Here is a 27,817-nt window from a genome sequence, read left to right on the forward strand (position 1 = left end):
ACTCGATCTGTTCCTCCCGGGACATGGAAGGAAGAAAACAAGGAATAGCCACCCCTTGTGGAGTGAATCCATCCCACGACGGGAAAAGAAATTCGCTTGAAGGGAATCGTGGTGAGTTAGGACCAGAAGGTTCGCCTTGGGGAGAAGTCATCTTTGATCTAAAAAAGAAGGACTACAAAGTTCTTTATAAAAAAATCTATAGGAAAATTTCCAAAATCCAACTCTCCTTATATAGGAAAAATATGTAAGGTTGCTCACTTGAGTGTTTATTGAAAAAGGAAGTAAAACGTCAATCTATTGATCTGACAGTTATGACCTTTCGATTTTCGTGTACATGCACAAACAAGACCTACGAAATATAGGTTATTCAAGTATCCCTTAAACACCTAGTAGGCGAACTTAATTTCGAACTCGAAATTCGAAGACAATCAATAAATGGTATCACACCTTTTTATCTCTTAGGGAAAGCAAACAGTTCTTACTAGAGATTTCCCTAATCGAACACATTTGAAGTATCTCAAAGTGTTCTTGTAAGCCGAGGTTAGGAGGACTTTGCAAACCCTCCAGGTAAAATCGATGGTTTCCACCAAAATTAAATATTTCTTCCTAAAGAAATTTTAATTAAAAACCCCCTTGGGTAAGTTATTCATAACAGTAATAAAAGCCCCCTTGGGCAGAAAACTCCAAAAAGAAATAAACAGCCCCATGGCCAACAAAGCGAATTTCATGTCTTAAAATTACAAGGGACAATCCCCATAAAAGGTGAATGCAATCACCATCATTCAATCATAGGCGAACCGCCTTCATCTCCTGCTTGATTTGAGACAAGAGCACTTCCGACGTCAGCGTTCTGAGTTGTGGGAACCACCTCAGGATTAAGCGAGCTAGCATCTTGAGGAGGTTGGCTCTTCGATTCAAGGCCGTCTCCCATAATCGAGGAGATGGCAGGATCACGACCAGAGAACCCTTGACCTCGTCCGGAGGAGATTATGTCAACATTGGTTCCGAACTCATTAAAATGAGCGTGAGGAGAACCTGTTAACATTATCTCGTCCAGAGACAAACCAATATTTGGCTCAGTCAATGGAGGGGAATCGGCGAACTCAAAAACAAACTTCTGCAAATTCAAATACGGCTGAGGAGCAGTAGCTAGCTTAGCTTCAGTCTCAGCAAGCTCAGCGCCAACTGTTTCCTTTTCCTCAGCCAAGTTGACCTTTCCGTCCTCTATCTCCTTGATCAGTTCGAGATTGCTCTTCATTTCATCACGCTCGGAGTTAAGTTTGTTCCAAGCTTTATCTGCAGTAATAAATTCCTGCACAGCAAGAAGAAACTTTTGCCCAGCTCCTTTAACCTCTTTCCGAGCATCGTGAGATATCTTGCGAACATCTCAATCTTTGAAGTTCGGAAAGAGATTCATTTTTGCGCTCGAGCTCCTCAGCAGCTGTTTTGACCCTGTCAAGCTCTGATCTCAGAAGCTCAATCTCGCCCTTTGCGAATTAAAATCTTCCTTGTCTCCTCGCCAGATCTCTCGAGTTGTTCGATTTTCTCCTGGCGAGCCGAATCAAGGCCAGCAGTCTCCTGCACGAGCCGGCTGGAAGATTGCAGTTTCTCGATCTCTCCTTCAGCAACAACAGCTTTCTTGGAAACTTTGGCAAGCTCCTCTTCGTAATAGTTGATGATGCCATTCACGTCCAAAGTTACCTAATGAAAGAAGATGCGTTTTAAAAAAAAAAATTCGAAATCAGTTGTTGAAAGGTGCAAATAGTCAAACCTGGGAGGAATGGAATGAATGGCTGACATACATCTTCTTGATATCAGGCTTCCACCACTCAAAGGACGGGAGTTTCTTCCCAAAGCGGGTGTGGAAGCACCTAAACATGTTCCCAATATTCTCTTTATCTAGAATAAAGATAGTTATTTGAGGATTGAGCTTCTTAAGAAGTCGATTGATCTCAAGTAACAGTATGATAATTAAGGGTTACCTGATTGGGATGAAGCTCTGGCAACAAGTCCCGAGCTCGGAGATGATCGAACCCTGGAAGTATTGCCTCGGGGACGTCTAGGGGGTAACATCCCCGAACCCAGCGGCTCCTTTAAAACGATTCCTGAATCAGGATTTACATCCTGAGTTTCAGCAGATTCAGGAACAGGCGGATTCGAAGAAGCGTTCCTGCCCTTCCTTGTGTTTTTGGGACGCCGCTGGAGCAGGTGTTCAAGTTCCTCGGCCTTCCTCTTTTTCATGAGAGAAGAATCACCTATAAGGTATTCTTCCTCAGCGGTGGCAGCGACCACATTGTCTGCTGCTGGGATGGGGGAGGGAGCGTTGTTCACAGCAACCGCCATTGACTTGGAACCTTCAAGAGATCCATCGTCAACAAGGAGAGTTTTCCGGTAGACTTTCTCGTCCACGGTGGAAGTTGCGTTTTTCTTATTTTTCCCGATTAGGGAAATCTAATCTTTAACCTTTTTGTTTGCCTCTTTGATCTTTCTCCTGTCTCGGGCATTCAGACTCGAGAGATCAATCTCAGCAGGAGGAGGGTCAACGGGGCGAGTAAGCAGGAGGAGGGTCAACGGGGCGAGTAAGTGTCATTCTGACAGAAAACCCGGTGCCGTGAATTCTTTCTAGAGTAAAAGAATTCCAATTAACTGGCCTCTCCAAGACGGCCTTGTAAAAATTGAGAAAATCGACGGATGGAACTGGTCGAATCTGAGGACCTGCGAGAAAACAAAGAAATGTTGAAACGCAGTTTGAAATAACAAAGGGAATTTATTCAGTTAAATCCTAATTTCTACCCAAATTCGATGACCAGAGAGTTCGAGGGAGTTCGGAAGAACTCTGAGTAGAAAAATTATTTATGCGGAAGAAGAACCAAAACTTCCTCCAGGCGGTGTCCTTTAAAGGCAGGCCGTCAATAAGATTCCGATCCACGTTCGGATAAAGGGTAAAATACCCAGAAGTTCGAAATTCGCGAGCTTGGAAAAGTTCCAGGAGTTCGCAAAGTCCCAATGAGTAGCCCGCCTTCGCCGCAACAGTGAGGATACACAAAAGATACCGGAGCATGTTGGGCGACATCTGGGAGAAAGCAATTCCCAGATGGTTGAGGTAGACGAGAAACACCTCAGGAAGGGGAAAGAATAAGCCGCACCCTTTGAAATAAATTTCATAGGCACAGCAGTAACCTTCTCGCCCCGACTCCGGAGACTCGAAGGGCTCCGGGAGTACCATCTCAACCTCAGGGGGGATGAGACATAATCTACGAAGATCATTGAGAGAATCGATAGTTGATTCACTCTGGGGGTGAAGATCGAACCCATCTTCGGTTTGAATCTGGGGTGCGGATCCTTCACCCATGAGAGCTTCAAGGTCGTCAGCCTCGTATTCGCGGAATTCGGAAGAAAGGTTCGACATTTTACGGAAGGGATTTTTTACCAGAAAGAAAACAGTGACTTTTGTAATAAGAATGAAGGTTTTCTAGGTAAAGAAGATAAGATGGAAAAGTAATATTACCTCTTAGAATCCTAAATTTTGATGAAAGACCGCCTCCAAAATATTGGGAAGTGGGACGGTTTTCCCTGTAGTATTAATATAAAATTAGAAAATTAATGATGACGGTTGTCAGGGATATCAAATCATTTGATTATCCGAGATTGGCGTAATAGCGCAAAACGTGGAATAATTCCGGAATGTCAAAGATCTCGAATCATTAATTACTGTTTACTTAAGTCTTCCAAGCCGAGCACTCAGCTCGCAAGACTTGGGGGGCTAAATGTTGGGGTCGGATCCCACACATTTTTGGTAGGATCCACTTGGATCTGTCCACGTCATTATTACATATAATCCTCTTGGAGTTAAAGATATTTTATTATGAGAATCAAGCTTGACCAATCGGGAGTTCGATTCAGCTTACTAAAAGAGTTCAATCTTTACCAGTATGGAATTCGCTCTTATTCAACATACAGTTCGCATAGAGAAAGGCCGAAGCGAGGAGAATATTGTTCGAGGTTCGCGGCAGCGTCAAGACGCGTGAGTTCGGAGTCAACAAGAAAGAGTTCGGAAGATCCGCGCGAAGCCCAAGATAGTTCAAATTCAAGCTGTTTCGGTCAAAATGTAACTTACATGATTAATGCGGATCAATGCGATTATAAGCAGTAAATGACCGCATTGATCATGTTTTCTCTATAAAAACAACCTCAAACGCATGTGTTTGGGGGAGATCGAATTATTCATTACTTCTAAGCAATACAGTATATTTTTCTCTCTTTACTATCTTTCGCAAGGCATTTTGTACTTCGTCTTTTTCAATTTTTTCCTCATTTCTTTTCTTAGTTGATTTCCTTTTCAAATTCTCATATTCATTTCCTGATTTTACAAGAGTTTTTCTCCACAAAAATACTTAAAGATAATCGAGTGTGAATCCTACATCCACACCACTGATTCACAAACCAGGGATCAAGAAAAGCAATCCTATCAGTCAAAAATGGAGATAAAGTTTGCAGTGACCTTTTCCGGAGCATTTGCATGATTGGAGCCAATTGTTGTGACATCAACAAGAATGAAACACATTGATTAAGGTATAATTATAGTCTTAAACACTTACATGTCTCACTTGTTTAAACGATACATTCAATACTCCCTGAAACTTCCTCCAAAAATAACTTCTTGGACGTCTTTGTTGGGTCAACACATTCTGCTGTCCTTTTTTTCTTTGAACCTGCTTTCCTTTTTCCCTTTCCCTTTGCCTTCCTGACGAATACGGAAATGGGAAAACCTTCTTCAGAAGTCTGCTTCTCCTGCTTATGCCATGACTAAATAAACATAGTTGAATAAAATTGAAAAATATATAATGTGATTAAAAAAAACGTAACCATTACACATGCAAATATTTAAGTCTCCCTTAACCACCCAAATATGTTTTACAAGTTTACTTTTAAAAACAATGAGTTCAGGATTCAGGAATCAGAAGTAAATGAAGCTTATAAGCTTAAAAAATGTGACTCCCCAGCAACTAACTTGCGGTTTTATGCATACATAAAACCAGGCTCTATGTGAAAATTTTGATTTATATCTATCTCACATACTTCCTAATTAAATAGAGGATGTACACATCATACCTCATCGTTGGTTCCTGTCTCTTCTTCTGAACCATTTGCAGACTATTCTTCAATGTCATCATTCTTCTCTTCTGACTTCTTCCTCAGCTTTTCCACATCACCTTGTAGAACAAGTTTACACAATTTAAGACATGAGACTTAATACTGATGCAGAATTTACCTAAATTTAGAACCAGACTTAATTTATGCTCTAAGAAGATCACTGGTATTAAAATGTGTATAGCTAAAGTACTTTATAAGATTAGCACACTGAGTACCTTTTCCACTTTCAAGACCACCTAGAATCAATCAACCATTCAAGCATGATTAGAAAGAGTAAAGCATAATTACATAGAGTAGAATTACTATTACCTAACACAAAAGTATAGTTGATTTCTTCCACATATGGATTTCACATTCGTCTTGTAACAAAATTATATCATTGAATTTAGAGAAAATTCCATATTACATTTGTTGTCGTGATAATGAAATTGGATAAATAGGTGAAAACAACACTGTATTAACATAAAAAAATTCTATCGTCGATGTCCAACTTGCAAAGTTGTAAGAGCATGTGTATTTTGGAGAACCTCTCTTACTCTCTCAAATATATTATTTTAATCACTTATATATAATTTATTTATTTAATAAAATTTAAATTATAAATAAAACATATAATCAATTATGTTGAGACATATGTGAAATGAGTCTTTACAAAGATTTTCAAAGTCTCTCAAGTGAGAGACTCACTTTATTCTCTTTCTTACTTTTTATTATTATTATTTTTGGGTGAGAAAATCAATGAGAGATTCCCACTAAACATGTTCTAAGTCTTGTAAGCCATTGATTTGATTTTCACCCCAGAACAGTCTCACTCCTACTGCCACATCCTTTTGTGACTCTACATGGTCGTTGCACTCCTGAAGACGAAAATATCAAGATCCTCATGTTTTGGATCTCTCTCTCTCAATCTGATATGTCTATATTTTACCTGTTTTAAGCAACCATTTAGCATCGCTTTAGCATCGTTTCATCATTGTTTCATACCATTCTTCATCATTTGTCATCACTTTACATGTTTAGGATAGTTTTGCATGCATACTGCATATTTGAGTTGTTTTCAGGTGCTTCGGAGCCACTTGTGAGCAGATTGAGAGAAGCAGAGCCAAATCAGACAGCACACTCGACCTACTCAGTCGAGCATGATCAGGGACAAAACAAGGAACCACTCGACCACGGTGATCGAGTAGATCAGCTCCACCGCTTCTCAAGCGCTCGACCGTGCTCTTCACCAAATGACTCGATCACCACTTCAACGCCACCACTCGACCACGTACTCGATCACGAGGCCGAGTACCGTCATCCTGGCCACTGAAGCAGATGCTCGACCACAACCTGCCACAACACTTGATCGCATCCTCTGTCGACATACTCGATTGTGTCAGTCGAGCATTCCCCAGCAAGCCTCCCTCAGATCACTCGAGCAGATGCTCGATCACCACCTCCACGCAGCCTCTTGATCACAAGCTTCAGAGTCTTCTCAGATCCCCACTCAACCAGACATTGAGCATAAGGAAGAGAAGAGGATGAAGCAGAACGCGAGCACATACTCGACCCAAATGCTCGATCACAACATGCCCAGAGCAAGAAAATCGCAAGGCGCCAACTTTATTCAACCTCTCTACTCGATCACAAGGGTCGAGTATATCCGTAAACCGCCCTAATACTTTGTCGTCTTGTGATTTAGGGTTTCCTAGTATTTGCTATAAATAAGTTGTTTCTCATAATTTTCAGACTAAGTTATTTTCTGCAGAACAATTAGTGTTTCTTCATCTTTGTAATCCAGATTTCTCTTAATCTATTGAGTTTTTGCTTTTGATTTCTTCTACAAAGTTGTTCATCTTGTTGAGATCTTGCTAGTATGAAGTTTTTATGCATTTCTGGGTTTATGTTCATGTTCATGAGTTTTGAGTAGTGATTAGGGTTCTTGAGGATGGGTTAGAGTAGTTTGGAATCCTTGATCTGCTGGGTGGTTGAGTTTGATTGGTAGATCCCTTCTGGATTAGTTGTTCTTAATGCTGATTGCTTTCTGATCAACTGGAATCTGAGCCCAGACATTTCCGCACCCAAAAGGTGTTCGATGAAATGTCTGAACCACTAATTCCAGAGATTCGTGGCTCTGTACCAAGGTATTGGTTACAGGGAGCGTTTTGGCTTAGACTTGTTGTTTCGTAATGCCTGTTAGGTTAGCTCTCGTCAATGGTGATTGAGTCTGGGACTAGCTTTGCTTGAGGATCTCTGTTGCGGTAGCACTTTGATTTGGCTATTGAACTTGTTGTCTAGGGATAGTTTGTTGAGCATGTTAACCACCTGTTAGATTAAGGAGACTTCACTACTCGATTACCCCATCCTCAGGAATTTCTCTTCCATTTGATTTCTTTGTTTACATCGCTATTAATTGCTTGATCTGGTTACTTGTTGCTCAGTTTTATCATTTCTACCTTGTTTCATTTGAAGTACTCGACCACACCCAGTAGTTTGGTAACAAACTGTGCAGTCGAGTACCCTGTTTACAGTATCTGTTAAATTACTCGACCTGATACTCGACCATATCCAGTGCTTGGCATCAAGCTGTGTGATCGAGTATATTGCCTGTTATAGTTAGAATTTATGTTATCTGCATGATCGCTAGAGCTGTTAACAACACCAAAACCTGTTATTGCTTGGCTTGACTCTGTGATATCTGATTGCATCTTGATTGCTAGCATCACACCCATTTGGATTGACACCTTAAATACTACAATGACATGATAGTACTTTAAGGATAATTGATCTTAGCTAAAATCCTACTATCAATTTGGCGCCGTTGCCATTTGGGTGTTTGTTTGTTACATTTGAGATTTCAGACTTGCTTAGATCAAGTTCTATTTCAATTTTCACTTAGGTTACTAACTTTTTGTTTTTCTTGTTGTCTTTTTGATCCAGGTACAACCCTGCTGTATGCAAACTCGATCAAAAGGCAACCAGAACCTCCTTTTCAACGATAACATTGACCGTATCGACAGAGAACTAAGGGAAAGGAGAGACACTACAGACCTTGAACACAACCATCCTTTCAGAATGGCTGATGAACAAGATATCAACAATCTGCCTGCAAACATTGGTGCTGGAGATGCACCAAGAAACCACCATCAGAGGCAAGGAATTGTGCCTCCTGCTGTCCAAAACAACAACTTCGAGATTAAAAGTGGTCTCATCTCGATGATTCAAGGAAACAAGTTCCATGGTCTGCCTCTGGAAGATCCCTTAGACCACTTGGATAACTTCGATAGGCTCTGCAGCCTAACCAAGATAAACGGTGTTAGTGAGGACAGTTTCAAGCTGCGCCTGTTTCCCTTCTCACTGGGAGACAAAGCACACCAATGGGAAAAGACGTTACCTGCTGGCTCCATCACATCTTGGGACGATTGCAAGAAGGCCTTCTTAACAAAGTTCTTCTCAAATTCAAGAACTGCACGGCTTAGGAATGAAATCTCCAGTTTTACCCAAAAGCAGTCTGAATCCATTTGTGAAGCCTGGGAGAGATTCAAAGGCTACACTATACAGTGTCCACACCATGGTTTCAAGAAGGCTTCTCTACTAAGCACACTTTACAGGGGAGTTTTGCCCAAGATCAGAATGTTGCTGGATACTGCTTCTAATGGGAATTTCTTGAATAAGGATGTTGAAGACGGCTGGGAATTAATTGAGAACTTAGCTCAATCCGATGGTAATTATAACGAGGATTTTGATCGCTCCAACAGAGGTATTGGTGATTCAGATGCAAAGCATAGTAAAGAGATGAAAGCTCTTAATGAGAAACTGGATAGGCTTCTCCTTGGCCAGCAGAAGAATGTGCACTTTCTACTTGATGACGAGCAGTATCAAGTCCAAGATGGGGAGGGGAACCAGTTAGAAGAGGTCAGCTACATCAACAATCAAGGCGGCTACAAAGGGTATAACAACTTCAAGACTAACAACCCCAACCTTTCTTACCGCAGCACCAACGTTGCTAATCCACAGGATCAAGTGTATCCTCCACAACAACAGCCGGGTCAGAATAAACCTTTTGTTCCCTACAACCAAGGTTTTGCTCCCAAGCAACAATTTCAGGGGAACTACCAGCAGCAACCACCACCTGGGTTTGCAGCTCAGCAACACCAAGGTTCTGCTGCTCCTGATTCTGACATGAAGCAAATGCTACAACAGATTCTCCAAGGACAAGCATCTGGCTCCATGGAGATTGCTAAGAAGATTTCCGAATTACACAATAAGCTGGATTGTAGCTACAATGACTTGAATGTCAAAGTGGAGGCATTGAATTCTAAAGTCCGATACTTGGAAGGACAATCTGCATCCACTTCTGCTCCAAAACCTACTGGCCAACTTCCAGGCAAAGCGATTCAGAATCCAAAAGACTATGCTCAGGCTCATGCTATCACCCTGCGCAGTGGTAAAGAACTTCCAACCAGAGAGGGACCTAAGCCAGCCACTGAGGACAGTGCAGACCAAGATGGGGAGGATTTCAATCTCAATGAAGATCAAGTTGACAAGCCAACAGAAGTACTCGACCCTCCACTCGACCATGTTACTCGATCACCAATTCCAGTAACATCACCTGCTGTTCTAAAACCAGTTGCTGCTAAGAACAAGGAGAAGGTTTTTGTTCCTCCTCCTTACAAACCCCCACTTCCATTCCCTGGACGACACAAGAAAGCATTGGCAGAAAAGTATAGAGCTATGTTTGCCAAGAACATCAAAGAAGTTGAATTAAGAATACCTCTTGTTGATGCTCTCGCGCTTATTCCGGATTCCCACAAGTTTTTGAAAGACCTGATCATGGAAAGAATTCAAGAAGTGCAAGGAATGGTAGTATTGAGTCATGAATGCAGTGCTATTATTCAGAAGAAGATCATTCCAAAGAAGCTTGGTGATCCTGGCTCATTCACTCTACCGTGTTCATTAGGTCCTTTATCATTCAACAGATGCCTCTGCGATCTAGGCGCATCAGTGAGCCTCATGCCCCTCTCAGTTGCGAAAAGACTTGGTTTCAGCAAATACAAAGCTTGCAATATCTCTCTGATTCTAGCAGACAGATCCATCAGAATACCTCATGGCCTGCTTGAAGACTTACCAATCAAGATCGGAGTCGTAGAGATACCTACTGATTTTGTAGTGCTTGAAATGGATGAAGAACCAAAGGACCCTCTGATTCTGGGAAGACCTTTCTTGGCGACTGCTGGAGCTATCATTGATGTCAAGAAGGGGAAGATCGATCTGAACCTTGGTAAAGACCTTAAAATGACCTTTGATATAAAGGATGCAATGAAGAAGCCAACTATAGAAGGGCAACTCTTTTGGATTGAAGAAATGGATCAGTTAGCTGATGAGTTACTAGAGGAACTAGCTGAAGAAGATCACCTTAAGAGTGCTTTGACCAAGAATGGTGAAGAAGGGTTTCTGCATTTAGAAACTTTGGGTTACCAGAAGCTGTTGGACTCACACAAAGCAGTAGAAGAGTCAGAATCCTTTGAGGAATTGAATGGGTCAGCAACAGAGGTAATGGCAGTGAATGACGAGGACTCAACTCAGGCTCAACCTGCTCACTCGAGGACTTACTCGACTGAACACTCGACCACTACAGTTGACATCCCTGCGGAGCTGATCATTCCAACATCAGACGACTGGTCTGAACTCAAGGCACCAAAAGTTGAACTTAAGCCGCTTCCCAAAGGACTCAGGTATGCATTTCTAGGTAATAACTCTACATATCCTGTCATTGTGAATGATGCATTAACTGATGAACAAGTGCATCTTCTGTTAACTGAACTGAAAAAGTATAGAAGAGCCATTGGTTATTCACTTGATGATATAAAGGGCATTTCACCTAGTTTATGCACACATCGCATTCATCTTGAAAATGAATCTTATTCGAGCATTGAACCCCAAAGAAGGTTGAATCCTAATTTAAAAGAAGTTGTAAAGAAAGAGATACTTAAACTATTGGAAGCAGGTGTAATTTACCCTATTTCCGATAGCACTTGGGTATCTCCAGTTCATTGCGTTCCAAAGAAAGGAGGTATGACTGTTGTAAAAAATGATAAAGATGAGCTAATACCCACTAGAACTATAACTGGACATAGAATGTGCATTGACTATAGGAAGTTGAATTCTGCATCTAGGAAAGATCATTTTCCACTTCCATTCATCGATCAAATGCTAGAAAGGTTGGCTAATCACCCATATTACTGCTTTCTTGATGGTTATAGTGGTTTCTTTCAAATACCAATTCACCCTAATGATCAAGAGAAAACTACATTCACATGTCCATATGGAACCTTTGCATATAAAAGAATGCCTTTTGGTCTCTGTAATGCACCAGCTACATTTCAGCGGTGCATGACTTCTATCTTCTCGGATTTAATTGAGGAGATGGTTGAGGTATTCATGGATGACTTTTCCGTGTATGGCTCCTCCTTCTCCTCTTGTTTGTCAAACTTGTGCAGGGTACTTTCTAGGTGTGAAGAGACGAACTTGGTACTCAACTGGGAAAAATGCCATTTCATGGTCAAAGAAGGCATTGTATTGGGGCATAAGATTTCAGAGAAGGGTATAGAGGTTGACAGAGCAAAGATTGAGGTTATGGTGCAACTGCAACCACCAAAGAGTGTCAAGGACGTGAGAAGTTTTCTGGGACATGCTGGGTTTTATAGAAGGTTTATCAAGGATTTCTCCAAGCTGGCAAGACCAATGACAAGGCTGCTGTGTAAGGAAACAGAGTTTGATTTTGATGAGGAATGCCTGAAAGCTTTTCAGCTCATCAAGGAAGCTCTGATTTCAGCTCCAATAGTCCAAGCTCCAAACTGGGACTATCCATTCGAAATCATGTGTGACGCCTCAGATTACGCTGTAGGAGCAGTCTTGGGACAAAAGATTGACAAGAAGCTCCATGTCATCTATTACGCAAGTAGAACAATGGATGATGCTCAGGTGAAGTACGCCACGACAGAGAAGGAGTTATTGGCAGTTGTTTTTGCGTTTGAAAAGTTCAGAAGCTACTTGGTGGGTTCTAAAGTCATAGTCTACACAGATCATGCAGCCTTGAGACACATTTATGCAAAGAAGGACACTAAGCCAAGACTATTGAGATGGATACTACTTCTGCAAGAGTTTGACATGGAAATAGTAGACAAGAAGGGTATAGAGAACGGTGTAGCTGATCACTTATCAAGGATGAGGATCGATGATGAAGTCCCTATTGATGATTCGATGCCAGAGGAGCAACTCATGGTTACAGAATTCTTTGGAAAGAATTACAGTGGGAATGAGTTTCACCAACTGAATGCTGTTGAAGGAAAATCTCCATGGTATGCTGATCATGTCAATTACTTGGCCTGCGGAGTAGAGCCTCCCAACCTGACCAGTTATGAAAAGAAGAAGTTTTTCAGAGATATCAACCACTACTACTGGGATGAGCCATATCTTTACACTCTCTGTAAAGACAAAATTTACAGAAGATGTATCTCAGAGGAGGAAGTAGAAGACATCCTGCTTCACTGCCATGGTTCAACATATGGTGGTCACTTTGCGACTTTTAAGACAGTATCTAAGGTACTGCAAGCAGGCTTCTGGTGGCCAACCATGTTCAAAGACGCCCAGCAGTTCATATCAAGATGTGACTCATGCCAAAGGAAGGGAAACATCAGCAGAAGAAATGAAATGCCACAAAATCCTATACTAGAGGTAGAAATCTTTGACGTCTGGGGAATCGACTTTATGGGGCCGTTCCCTTCTTCCTATGGGAACAAATACATCTTGGTAGCAGTAGACTACGTGTCCAAGTGGGTTGAGGCCATTGCAAGTCCGACAAATGACTCAAGGGTGGTTCTGAAGATGTTTAAAACCATAATTTTCCCTAGATTTGGTATACCAAGGGTCGTCATCAGTGATGGAGGTACACACTTCATCAACAAAGTCTTTGAGAACTTATTGAAGAAACACGGAGTGAAGCATAAGGTAGCCACTCCTTATCATCCACAGACAAGTGGTCAGGTCGAGATCTCCAACAGGGAGATAAAAGCAATTCTGGAGAAAACTGTTGGGACTACAAGGAAAGACTGGTCTGCAAAGCTAGATGATGCACTATGGGCTTACAGGACAGCATTCAAAACCCCTATTGGTACAACTCCCTTCAACCTTCTCTATGGAAAATCCTGTCACTTACCTGTTGAGCTCGAGTACAAGGCTATGTGGGCTGTGAAGCTTCTGAATTACGACATCAAAACTGCTGGAGAGAAGAGGTTGATCCAGCTGAATGATCTCAATGAAGTTAGGTTGGAAGCTTATGAAAGCTCTAAAATCTACAAAGAGAGGACTAAGCTTTTCCATGATAAGAAGATCATCACCAAGGACTTCCAAGTTGGTGATCAAGTGCTGCTATTCAATTCTCGCCTGAAACTCTTTCCAGGCAAGCTCAAGTCTAGATGGTCTGGTCCCTTCTGTGTTACTGAAGTCCGCCCTTATGGAGCAGTCACTCTAGCTGGTAAGAGTGGAGATTTTACAGTGAATGGCCAAAGACTCAAGAAATACTTAGCAGATCAAATCCTTCCAGAGGTGACCTCGGTTCATCTCCAGGACCCTCTTGATGTTTAAGGGAGTAAGGAAGTCAAGCTAATGACTTAAAACGAGCTCACTTGGGAGGAAGTCCCATGACTATCTCTGTAAATAATTTTTCTTTCTTGTTATTTTTGATTTGTTTTGGTAGTGTTTGTGGTTCTCAGGAATGGAGGATCAATCTGGAGATAGAGTAAAAATTTAAATTTTTTTACTCCACCATGGACCTTGAGATCGAGTATATTAGCCCAGTGGAGTCCAAAAATTTGAAAATCTTTTGTTGCACCTGGAGACCCCGCCATCGAGTAGGAGAGTCGAGCATGCGTGTTTTTGATCACAAAAATCCCCATTCATCATCACCTACTCGATCACAAGGAGAACAAGACGATGAGAGTGCAACAGAGCACCCTACCAGTGGAGATCGAGTATGATGGTCAGTTTGGTGCAAATTTGATTGTCTTGGAGCTGAAGAGGTAGAAGAAGGATCAAGCGATTAAAACAAGTTTGGAGGTGAGCTATGCCTCCAGCCAGGATCAGGATTACAATGTTAATGAGGACGAGTCATGGTCTACATCTCTTCCAGAAAGAGAAGGTCAAGAGTACTCTCGGCTCAGAGACGACATCGCCAGCGGCAAGAAAACCATGATAGAGATATCCAGTTCGTTGAAGGACATTCCAACGAAGCCCTGGAAGACGGAGAAGAAGAACATCTCAATGGACGAGTACTGTGAGTTCTTCAGGCGTCATCACTTTGTCGGGACTAGGTACCCGCATCCAGGAACGATGATGGAGCTCGGTATCTATGAAGACATCGAGTATCTCTGTGCACAAACCAGTCTATTCACCCTCCTGAACCGTCCCTACAGAGCCTACAAGGAGGAAACAATCCAGTTTCTCTCCTCCTTCCAAGTTGAGATCTTTTCCGAGAAGAAGAAGAAGAGGGAAAGAGACTACGGGCTCGGCTACATAACCTTCACTATCCATGGCCAAGACTACATCATCACCATGAAGCAGCTGGAATCTCTCTTTGAGTTTCAGAGCGGAGTTGGCACTGGCCACCGTGTTGACAGAAAAGAGATAGTTGGTCTCTGGGAGACGATTGGAGATGATGTCAAGTTCTTCTCTTCCCGTTCCAAGAGCAACACCATCAGGAGCCCAGTCCTCCGCTACTTCCACCGCAGCCTTGCCAGTGTTCTATTCGCAAGGGAGGCAACTGGCACAATCATCAACGGAGAGATGGAAGTGTTGGTGATGGCACTGCAGGAAACCCTGGGCATAACCAAAGACAATACCGTGTTAATGGGTGACAAGTCAAACACTTCTGCTGTTTTCTTCTTACTTGGCCACTTGTGGAGCTACAAATCATGGGCAGTTGCGAATGCCAAGAAAACTACTAAAGGAAAGTTGTGTATGGGTGGGCTGATAACACCCATATTGATGGCATGTGGAGTACCCTTGGAATCACAGGAAGTCCTTCCTAAGTGGCTTGACATCGAGCATTTGAGGAAAACTACCTCTTTGGCTTGGGGAATGATAGATGAAAGGTATGCCTGGATATTTGACATTCCAGAAGCAGAAGGGGCGAAGTTTCTCCTCCCTCACCAGGCATACACCACGATCATGGACATAAGCAATATTGACTTCAAACCACCTGCTCAAATGCTCTATGGCGTGAGTGAAGTCATTCAACCTGCTGAAGAAGAAGGAGCCAATGCTGAAGAAAACAAAGCTGAGGAAGAAGAAGCGGACCCAGATATAGAGGAGTATAACACCAGGAGGTTCCACTTCGCTGAGCATATCTCGCCATCAAGGGAGAGCAAGAGTCTCGCTGAGAGCCATGAGAAGATCAATAAGCTCCAAGCCTGGTGCAAGTTCCAGGACAAGTTCATTGGTAAGTGCTTCAAGATGTGCACATCCATACAGAAGAAGTTGAACCGCTCCTCTACTAGCACTACTGCACCAAGGGTCGACCCTCCTGAAGAGATATACTCCAGACGTTATGATTCAGATGCACCAAGGGACTCAACCTTAGCACCGGTTCAAGACGTCTACGAAGTACCCAGGCAATCCACCTATGAACCAAGGGAAGCAGACACTCCCCACGCACCAGCAAGACATTCTTCTCACGAACCTAGAGAGCACAGAAGAAGAAAGAAGCAAGCACCGGTTCGCTCCAGCAGCAAGGCGAGGCTCCTCAATGCTAGGCGACCACTCAACCGCCATACTGACCGCCAAGCTGACCCTGAGATCGAGCACCATGCACCTGAGGAGGAAGAGCAACAACAAGGTCCCAACATTCCATGGGAATACACCAGAGAGGAGATGGATGACTACATCTCCAGGACCTTCAACTGAGGTACCACACTCAACCACCATTGTTTATACCATCTCTTGATTTCTTTCTTTATTTGTTTGTCCTGAGTACTCTCTTCCAAGTTTGATCACACAGAGGACTGTGTGATTCAAGTTTGGGGGAGGGCTCAGGAAGTGTTTGTTATCTAATGAAGTTTGTTCTGTTCTTATTTCAAATTTTTTGCATTGCATCTAAAGCATAGAAAAAAACCAAAAAATTTGAAAAATTACTGAAAATGATTTCATAAAAAGAGTGTTCATGTAGTTTGCATTGTCATGTAGGATTGTTTAGTATGCAATCACTTAGGACTGTTGCATCATGAAGTTTGCATTGGGGATTATGATGATATTGCCTTGTAGAAATTCTGGTTTAAGATTGAACTTAAAGCCCTTGAGCATAGTTGACTGCTGCTTGATCATCTGTGAAAAAATGAAAATTCCATGCTTAGACTTCTGTATGATTTGAAAGCAATTTCTACTTGTGTGATGCTTACATGATCTCTGAAACATCTCTATGAATTTGGACTTAAAACTGATTTAATTCTCTCGCTTATGGTATCTAAATGCATCCTCATGGTTGTCTATATGACTCATTCGGGTTTTCTTCTCCATTTTGCCAATCTATTGTGAACCCGAATGACCATTCTCACCTTTAGAATGGCTCCCCTACCCTTAACCTTAACCTTTTCTTTGAAACCTATGATTTGATTGTGTGTGAGGCCTTTTTGTTTGATAATGCAATAGGTTGTGAAACTTTGAGAGTATCGAGAACAACAAGGCTTTAACTCTTGCTTTAGGCTAGACTCCTGAACTTCATTAAGGATAGCTAATAGGTTGGAAATGAAAAGGCATAAGTGGTTAGAACAATATATGGGGTTGGTCAGTGGGTTTGAGAGAAAGAAAAGGGAATGAAAAAGAAAGGTTGATCACTAAGTGTTTTAAAAGAGTCCCTAGGGAATGAAAGTCATAAGTAAAAGCTTATATCATTGAATTTAGAGAAAATTCCATATTACATTTGTTGTCGTGATAATGAAATTGGATAAATAGGTGAAAACAACACTGTATTAACATAAAAAAATTCTATCGTCGATGTCCAACTTGCAAAGTTGTAAGAGCATGTGTATTTTGGAGAACCTCTCTTACTCTCTCAAATATATTATTTTAATCACTTATATATAATTTATTTATTTAATAAAATTTAAATTATAAATAAAACATATAATCAATTATGTTGAGACATATGTGAAATGAGTCTTTACAAAGATTTTCAAAGTCTCTCAAGTGAGAGACTCACTTTATTCTCTTTCTTACTTTTTATTATTATTATTTTTGGGTGAGAAAATCAATGAGAGATTCCCACTAAACATGTTCTAAGTCTTGTAAGCCATTGATTTGATTTTCACCCCAGAACAGTCTCACTCCTACTGCCACATCCTTTTGTGACTCTACATGGTCGTTGCACTCCTGAAGACGAAAATATCAAGATCCTCATGTTTTGGATCTCTCTCTCTCAATCTGATATGTCTATATTTTACCTGTTTTAAGCAACCATTTAGCATCGCTTTAGCATCGTTTCATCATTGTTTCATACCATTCTTCATCATTTGTCATCACTTTACATGTTTAGGATAGTTTTGCATGCATACTGCATATTTGAGTTGTTTTCAGGTGCTTCGGAGCCACTTGTGAGCAGATTGAGAGAAGCAGAGCCAAATCAGACAGCACACTCGACCTACTCAGTCGAGCATGATCAGGGACAAAACAAGGAACCACTCGACCACGGTGATCGAGTAGATCAGCTCCACCGCTTCTCAAGCGCTCGACCGTGCTCTTCACCAAATGACTCGATCACCACTTCAACGCCACCACTCGACCACGTACTCGATCACGAGGCCGAGTACCGTCATCCTGGCCACTGAAGCAGATGCTCGACCACAACCTGCCACAACACTTGATCGCATCCTCTGTCGACATACTCGATTGTGTCAGTCGAGCATTCCCCAGCAAGCCTCCCTCAGATCACTCGAGCAGATGCTCGATCACCACCTCCACGCAGCCTCTTGATCACAAGCTTCAGAGTCTTCTCAGATCCCCACTCAACCAGACATTGAGCATAAGGAAGAGAAGAGGATGAAGCAGAACGCGAGCACATACTCGACCCAAATGCTCGATCACAACATGCCCAGAGCAAGAAAATCGCAAGGCGCCAACTTTATTCAACCTCTCTACTCGATCACAAGGGTCGAGTATATCCGTAAACCGCCCTAATACTTTGTCGTCTTGTGATTTAGGGTTTCCTAGTATTTGCTATAAATAAGTTGTTTGTCATAATTTTCAGACTAAGTTATTTTCTGCAGAACAATTAGTGTTTCTTCATCTTTGTAATCCAGATTTCTCTTAATCTATTGAGTTTTTGCTTTTGATTTCTTCTACAAAGTTGTTCATCTTGTTGAGATCTTGCTAGTATGAAGTTTTTATGCATTTCTGGGTTTATGTTCATGTTCATGAGTTTTGAGTAGTGATTAGGGTTCTTGAGGATGGGTTAGAGTAGTTTGGAATCCTTGATCTGCTGGGTGGTTGAGTTTGATTGGTAGATCCCTTCTGGATTAGTTGTTCTTAATGCTGATTGCTTTCTGATCAACTGGAATCTGAGCCCAGACATTTCCGCACCCAAAAGGTGTTCGATGAAATGTCTGAACCACTAATTCCAGAGATTCGTGGCTCTGTACCAAGGTATTGGTTACAGGGAGCGTTTTGGCTTAGACTTGTTGTTTCTTAATGCCTGTTAGGTTAGCTCTCGTCAATGGTGATTGAGTCTGGGACTAGCTTTGCTTGAGGATCTCTGTTGCGGTAGCACTTTGATTTGGCTATTGAACTTGTTGTCTAGGGATAGTTTGTTGAGCATGTTAACCACCTGTTAGATTAAGGAGACTTCACTACTCGATTACCCCATCCTCAGGAATTTCTCTTCCATTTGATTTCTTTGTTTACATCGCTATTAATTGCTTGATCTGGTTACTTGTTGCTCAGTTTTATCATTTCTACCTTGTTTCATTTGAAGTACTCGACCACACCCAGTAGTTTGGTAACAAACTGTGCAGTCGAGTACCCTGTTTACAGTATCTGTTAAATTACTCGACCTGATACTCGACCATATCCAGTGCTTGGCATCAAGCTGTGTGATCGAGTATATTGCCTGTTATAGTTAGAATTTATGTTATCTGCATGATCGCTAGAGCTGTTAACAACACCAAAACCTGTTATTGCTTGGCTTGACTCTGTGATATCTGATTGCATCTTGATTGCTAGCATCACACCCATTTGGATTGACACCTTAAATACTACAATGACATGATAGTACTTTAAGGATAATTGATCTTAGCTAAAATCCTACTATCACAATCTCAAACAAGCGAAGATTGCTTTTATATTAGATCTCTCAATCTCTCGCTCAGATACGAAGAGCCGTAAAAATCAAACATGCTTTCGAGCAAAGGAGGAAAAAGAACAAACATGATACGTTAGTTTCAATTGCATGAGTGAATGATTAGAAAACTAGAAATTACATTTATCAAAACATGACATTAAATAAAATAAAATTAAAATCCAAAAAAGACCTGCAGCGTAGCAAGGGTAATCACCTAGTATTAATAAAAGTTCTGATTGGTTGTAGAAGTACTGTGACAATTATTTTTAGTTGTAAATTTTTTTAATTGACGAATAGTAAGTATGGTATCACATTTAAAATTAAGTGTATTAATATTATTTAAATAATATGACAACATATAATAATTTATTTCATAAATTAATTATTAGATACATATCAATTTTATAAATAAATAATAAATTATTATAAATAATTTTATCAGCAGCCCAGTTGATCCGCAATGGCGAGAAACTTATTCGTAATAGAATCTCATCCCTCGATTACACGAAGAAACCACGCCTCCGTCTTTTGCTACAACGATGCTTATAGTTCGACCATAGCTCTGTTTCAGCCTTTTTGCTCTGTTTTAGCATTCTTTCATATTTTATTTATGCCATTGATGGCCTGCATACCAGTTCTAGTGAGCTTTCTTTTCAAACTAATTAAAGTATAATTAATAATAATACAGTTATTTTCTAACACCTTCTTTATTATTCATCTTTGGTTTTTTATCTGTTGTAATTTGATATTTCTAATATTTTATTTTAAAATTTTGTAATCATATATATAATTAGAGATTTCTCTCTCCATCTAAGGTGTCTACTTAAGCAAGACTATTTATTTTATATTAAAATAAATTAAAATATTTATTTAGTGCATATTTATATTACTTAGAATTAATAAGAATTTTAATTAAATAAAAACGAAATATGTTAAATAAATGAGATGTTAAAATAATAAATATAATACTATTAAAATTTTATTAGTAGTAATAATATGATTCAACTTTTAGCAGATAAAAATTAAAAATGATCATCCTTCAAATTTTCAAATGTGTTAATAAATTTTAAAATATATGGTAGAATAAAACTAAATATCTTTAATTCTAATGTAAAATTTTAAACAAGAAAATAAATTTGAAAGTGAAGCATTAGTTTCTAAGAACTAAGATATGCATATCTTATCATGGAAAATGAGATAAGATATGCAAATTGATGACTAGTCGAAAATTCTCTTATAGCACGTTGCAGTTGCTTTGATTGGTAAAACAAACTCGCTAAAGATGTTCTAGCAACATGGTATTAAAGATGTACCTTTACACTAAATATTGTTCATGAAACTCGGTATATTCGTATTTTATATGGAATGATGTTATGTTCGTATCAATATTTAATGATAAATAATATCAACAATTATGTCAACAATCGAAAAATAACGTCAAACTTTTTAAAGAAATGTCTTCATGGAATATGAATAAGAAAGAAACTCTTTTAGAGATCAAAGATCATGAGATGGTCATCAATACCGTTTATTCTTCCCGTGAAATTCGTAAGTGATATTTGTTAGCATGTGATATGTATCAAACCATTTATTAATTTGTCAAAGAAACATTATCGTCAACAATATATATATGTTGTATATCACTTCGTAAAATAAGTTTAGTGTTTATATATATTTATCTTTTAAAATTATATTGATGCTCAAATATTTATCTTTGAAATTTTAATGATTATATATTATGTTCAAATTTTATCTTTTTTTTTTGCTAAATTGTAAATATTTCATTGATAATGAAAACGGTTTAGGTTACAAACATAGAATTTGAAACCTATACATATGAATCCAAGGCAAAAAAGAATAAAAACATGGAAACATAAAAAACACTTAATTAAAACCAAGTTTTCGGTCCATCTTTTCAACCTTGCAATGAAGTTGTGGGAGAAGATGAAGCGATGACGTTCAGATCTATCCTTCCCGAATGATTTCCAAAAGCAGAAGGGCCATTGCTGATTGTGGAACACCTTAATGCGACGGACCAAAAGCTTTAGAAGCCTTTCGCAGAAGGCCCGAGATCGAGCCGTCAACGGCTTGAAACTCGAAAACTACGATCACTTACTCTCCCTGCTTTAAGTGAGACCGTTTCTTCCTTCCAATCCATGAGCTATCCAAAAACAGAACCTCACACGCCAAAAACCAAAGATGCAAGCTCCCTCTAACCAAGTTCAATCCTCGAAGTCAGCAGCGCAGAGCAAGATAGGAACCATTCACCACCACATCAAAAGTCATTAACCCTACTAGCTCCTCTAAAGCCAATCCAAACACAAGGTATAGGCGAGCACGCAAAGCAAAGCGCTCTTCACAACAAAAGCAAGACAAAAAGAAGCCACATGAAAGAACATGCCTTGAACAATACCAAAGAGCTGAAATACAAGCAGAGCTATCCAAAGGAGTGGGGAACTAGGTACCACTTGAAAATCACCACTACAGCTACAAGAAGGAGGCAAAGAGCATCCTAGACAACGAGAGAGCTTAACCAGCCACAAGAACCACGCTCCTAAAAGTTCTGCTACTGCCCTCAAGCAAAAGAGGTCAACAGAGACACAATGCTTCTCCCTCCATCCCAGCAGCAGACAACATGGCCGCTGCCACCGTTGAGGAGGAAGGCCTTGCAAGTGACACTTCTCTTATGAAGAAGAGGAAGGCTGAGGAACTTGGACCCCTGCCCCAGGGACGTCCCAAGAGCACAAGAACGGGCAGAGCCGCTCCTTCGAATCTTCCAATTCCTGAACCTGCTGAAGCTCAGGATGCAAACCCTGATTCAGGAACTGTTTTGAAGGAACCGCTGGGTTCAGGGATGTTATCCCCTAGGCGCCCCCGAGGCAATACCTCTAGGGTTCGATCATCTTCAAACTCAGGACTGGTTGCCAGAGCTTCGTCTCAAGCTGGTAACCTTTAACTATCATTTTGTTGTTTGAGATTAATAGATCCGTTCTTTTAAAGAAAACTCAATTCTCACACAACTAACTTTGTTCCAGATAAAGAGAAGATCGGGAATATGTTTAGGTGCTTCCACACCCGTGTTGGGAAGAAGCTTCCATCCTTTGATTGGTGGAAGCCTGATATCAAGAAGATGTACATCAGTCATTCATTTCTCTCTTCCCAGGTTGACTGTTTGCATCTTCAAATAGCCAATTTTGAAAGAAAACATATATTTTTTTTTTAACGATGAAACTTCTTTTATTAGGCAACTTTGGATGTAAATGGCATTGTGAACTTTTACGAAGAGGAGCTCGCCAAAGTTTCCAAGAAAGTTGTTGCCGCTGAAGGAGAGATTGAAAAACTGCAATCTTCCTGTCGGCTTGTGCAGGAATCTGCTGGCCTTGACTCGGCTCGCCAGGAAGAGATCGAGAGACTCGAAAGATCCGGCGAGGAGACAAGGAGGACTTTGATTGAGACAGAGCAAAAGCTAGAGACTGCCCTTGCTGATCATAACTTCGCAAAAGGCGAGATTGAGCTTCTGAGATCAGAGCTTAACAAGGTTAAAGCAGCTGCTGAGGAGCTCGAACGCAAAAATGAGTCTCTTTCCGAACTGAAAGATCGTGATGTTCGCAAAATATCTCATGATGCTCGGAAGGAGGTTAAGGGAGCTGGGCAAAAGTTTCTTCTTGCTGTGCAGGAATTTATCGCTGCAGACAAAGCTTGGAACAAGCTTAACTCCGAACGCGATGAAATGAAAAGTAATCTTGACTTGATCAAAGAGATAGAGGACGGAAAAGTCAATTTGGCTGAAGAGAAAGAGACGGTTGGTGCTGAGCTAGCTGAGACTGTAGCTAAGCTAAATACCGCTCCTCAGCCATATCTGAATTTACAGCAGTTTGCTTCTGAATTCGCTGATTCTCCTCCATTGACCGAACCAAACATTGGTTCGTCCTTGGACGAGATGGTGTTAACCGGTTCTCCTCGCGCTCATTTTAATGAGTTCGTAACCAATGTTGATAGAATCTCCTCGGGACGAGCTCAGGGGCTCTCTGATCAGGGGCTTGTCATCTCCTCGATTATGGGAGACGATGTTGAATCGAGGAACAAGACTCTTCTCGATGCTAGCTCGCTTAACCCTGAAGTGGTTCTCGTGACTCCAGACGATGACGTTGGGGGTGCTCTTGTCTCAAGTCAAGTAAGGGAAGAAGGCGGTTCACCTGTGAATGAATGATGGTGATTGCATTCACCTTATGTGGGGATTGTCCCTTTAATTTAAAGACATGAAATTCACTTTGTTGGCCATGGGGCCGTTTGTTTCTTTTCCAAATTTTCTGCCCGAGGGGGCTTCTATTACTGTTTTGAATAATTTGCCCAAGGGGGTTTTCGATTAAAATTTCTTTAGGAAGAAATATTTAATCTTGGTGGAAACCATCGATTTTACCTGGAGGGTTTGCAAAGTCCTCCTAATCGAAGTGGTTCAGGATTATAGGAGAGATAGGCTGATCAGACCTACTTGCCTTTTTTAAAGAAAAAACATTGGAATTTTTCCTCGGTCTCTCGGTTGCGAGGTTAGAACTCGGCTTACAAGAACACTTTGCGATATTTCAAATGTGTTCGATTAGGGAAATCTCTAGTGAGAACTGTTTGCTTTCCCTAAGAGATAAAAAGGTGTGATACCATTTATTGATTGTCTTCGAATTTCGAGTTCGAAATTAAGTTCGCCTACTAGGTGTTAAGTGATACTTGAATAACCTATATTTCGTAGGTCTTATTTGTGCATGTACACGAGAACCGAGAGGTCATAACAGTCATATCAATAGATTGACGTTTAACTTTCTTTTTCTAAAAATACTCGAGTGAGTGCCCTTACATATTTTTTCTATATAAGGAGAGTTGGATTTTGCAAATTTTCCAATAGATTTTTTTTTTTAAAAGAACTTTGTAATTCTTCTTTTTTAGATCAAAGATGACTTCTCACCAAGGCGAACCTTCCGGTCCTAACTCACCACGATTCCCTTCAAGTGAATCTCTTTTCCCGTCAGGGGATGGATTCACTCCACAAGGGGTGGCTATTCCTTGTTTTCTTCCTTCCATGTCCCGGGAGGAACAGATCGAGTGCCATGAATTCATGGAGCAGGTTTGAACCTAGTACCAATAGTTTCAAGGTTTTACTTAATAAATTCATAAAGTATCTGTTATTTACAGATCACAGAAAGATACGTTTTCCTCTACTCTGAAAGGCAACGTCTTGGAGCGAAACGCCGTATCCTTGAGGATCGGATTGCTAGGGGAGAAAGGAAGATCCGACGTTTGGAGTCGGACGTTCACAACTGGGAGAGGAGGGGATTTGATTCTATCGCCCGCATTCGCAGCTGTCTTCGAGAACACATTAGGTTCCTGAAGAAGCATTGGGATATCTACCAAAGGAGCCTCGAACCCGACGAACGCGAAGATGGTTCGCCATCAGACGAAGTTCCTCCTGCGAACCCCCCTCCTTCTTAGTTTTTTTTTATATTATGTAGAAACTATTGGGCTAGAGGCCCAACAATATTAATTACATTCCCCTTTTGCTTTTAAATTCGCCGACTAACTCATCATATTTAATGCGTTTTAATCTAGGGAATATAATTAGTAATTAACTCGATTACATTTTCCATGGAAGTCGTAATTTCAGATTTGGGAAATCGTCAATTAATCTTCTTAAATGCAATCGAATAATTTTTCGATTATAAAGTGGGTGTAGTCTGTTATTGAATTTCAACAACAATTCTACAAAAATGTTCAAGGGAGGTAACTCATCAGAGAATCCTTCAGACTTGTTCAAAGTGATGAGTATTGATCCTTCGGACATCGAGCTTATAAGAGCAGGAGAGTCCGGCAAACCAAAAGATTCACAAATATTGAAGAAGGGAACTAGCATTCAGGTTCCGATCGTTTTAATCGAGAGATTGTTGCCTCAAGATCGTGTTAAGGCTGAGGAGTTTATCAATAAGGTATTTTCCATCCTAGTGATTAACTTCTTTTTGTTATTGCTAAACGTAGCGTTTTAGTTTCTTCATCTTATCACTCGGCATGATGAGCTCGAAGATGAGAAGAAAAAGATTAGGAAACGGATAATGGAGCTAGAGAAGTGTCGCCTCGATATATCTCGTGAGCTTCATCGCCTCGAAGCCCATCCTTCCGATTGGATCGAACTAGGACTTCAGGAGTACGGAAACATGCCAGGTTGCATTATGAGCATCGTTGACTTCGCTGGTCAAGGAGCAGAGTTGTTCCGTAATTCAAGACCCTTCTAGATCCGGTCTTAGCTTAGCAAGAAATATTTATTTATACATTGTTCGCAACGTATCTTTATATTCATGCTCGAATATCGAATTTATAAAAACAGGATTCCATGACTGGAATAATATTTTTATTTTTATGTTATAGCTGGACTCGTTATTAGCGAGCTGCCTACGTACCCAGAATGGGATCAAGCCAAATCGTAGTTCGAATGTGTTTGCTTTAGCAATAGAACTTTTTCAAGTTGATTATGTTCCAAGGCCTTTGAACGGGATTTCTGTGGAAGTCGAAACTAACACAATCGAGATTTGTCTAGGGTTTTAATTTAGGGATACGATTTGCGAGAATTCTCAAAGAACGACATAATCAATTGATACCAAAGATGGTCTTCTTGATATTATTAAGAAAAAGATGACTTTGATCGTACAAGAGTTTGATCGTAAAAGAAAAAGGTGTTTGTGCTGTGAGAGCTTTGCGTAGTGTAAATTCTAGAGTGATATTGCTTGCCCCTCCGCTTGAGCCTTGAGTCTCTTTATATAGGGGTGATAAACCGCCTCTCCAGCGATATTCTCGGAAGATTTCCATTTATCTCGAAGTCGGCTTAGAATATTGCGGAATAAGGATAATTTCCTTATTCTTCGGAGTTTCTTGGAAGATTTCCTGATTTAAGTTGATCCTTTGAGATTCTTCCTTATCATTTCCGGGTCTATCGGAAATGATCCTTCTTTTTCGGAAATGACGACTCGCTTGGAAATGGTACTTTGAAGACAAATATTTTACTAAGTCTTTGCCTCGGGTGACTTGTGCAATCGGCTCGGGGACAGGAGAGGCACGGCCCAGGCTCTCGAGGGAAATCGGCTCGGGTCCACGGAAGGAGCCAGCTCAAGCGTCCTGGCACGAACCGGCTCGGATTCCTGGAGTGAACCGGCTCGGGCGCTTGAAGAGAGCCGGCTCGGGTTCACAAGCTTGTTGACAGACCCCGAGCAGGCTATGGGCGTTCCCCGAGGCAACCGGTGCAGTGACCCGAGGTGAATGGCACTTTGCACCGAGGTGAATGGCTCGCTTCCTACGAAATAGTTGGTATGCTTCCCCGAGGTGTCTTCAGAAGTTCCCTGAGGCGTCCAAAGTCCGGCTCGGTGCTAAGGGATGAAATCCGACCCCAACAGTTAGCCCCCCAGCTCGTTGATTCGAGGAGCGAGCAATGAGCTTTTCGATTGTTAGTCCGAGCCGTTTTAAACTTTGTTCCGAGCCCATCCTTGTATGCCGCAAAGTTTTTTCATGTTTCAAAGATGGTTCGTATCCTTCGATGATTCTTATTCTCTTGACGATTCGAATCCCCTTGACGTTTCGTTTTCTTCTAGCGTATGACGGTTGAGTTTCCTTCTCGAGAAGCGGAAAGGTCTTTGATGATTCCCGAGGTTCGTGCGGCCGCGAAGCATCCTGATATTGCTCACGCGCACCCGACGCGCTCGAGACTTGGGCGGATGCGAAATATTCTTCAACTCGGCCGTACCCGACGCCCCGAAGCATTCAATAAATATCCGACTCCCACTTCATTTTCTCATTTCGCGATCTGCAAGGAAAAATTCTAAGGTTCGCTTCTTTTCTCTCTGATCTTGATCTCTTTAATTTCCTCTGCTTTGTTTTACTTTCCATCGTTCCTCCGCCGTGCTAGATCTTAGATTTGGTTTTTCCGATTTCAAATCTTGTTTCTCCGATTCTTTTCGATTTACCCGAGCCGAAAGATGTCACTTTCCGATTCGAGCGATTCATCCTGAGGTAGAAACATTCTTGTTCACGAAAGGAAGATGGTTTGGAGCAGTCCCTCGGAAGGACCCGAGGCTAGTCTTTCAGATCGCTCCGAGCCGAACGAAGATAGCGCAGCAGAATCGTCATCCAAGGGCCGAGATTCGAGCCGATTTGTGGCTCGGGAAGATTCTTTTGCGAACGTGGCTCGGGATGAAGATTTGCATGATGACCCCGAGGCGACGTTAAACGAAAGGAAGATGCGCCCTCCGGCTACGGATGAAGCTG

General features: G+C 41.1%; 1 protein-coding gene across 1 annotated transcript; it reads left to right on the plus strand.

Annotated features, from left to right (window-relative positions):
* The first annotated feature begins 22,157 nt into the window (after positions 1 to 22,157).
* Positions 22,158 to 23,732, plus strand: LOC110229249. The gene is made up of 3 exons (XM_021028995.1): positions 22,158 to 22,467; positions 22,558 to 22,685; positions 22,767 to 23,732. The coding sequence occupies exons 1-3, from the start codon at positions 22,158 to 22,160 to the stop codon at positions 23,730 to 23,732; spliced, it is 1,404 nt and encodes a 467-aa protein (XP_020884654.1).
* The last annotated feature ends 4,085 nt before the right edge of the window (positions 23,733 to 27,817 follow it).

The sequence above is a fragment of the Arabidopsis lyrata genome (assembly GCF_000004255.2).
Source record: "Arabidopsis lyrata subsp. lyrata unplaced genomic scaffold ARALYscaffold_4, whole genome shotgun sequence".
NCBI classification, from domain to species: domain Eukaryota; kingdom Viridiplantae; phylum Streptophyta; class Magnoliopsida; order Brassicales; family Brassicaceae; genus Arabidopsis; species Arabidopsis lyrata.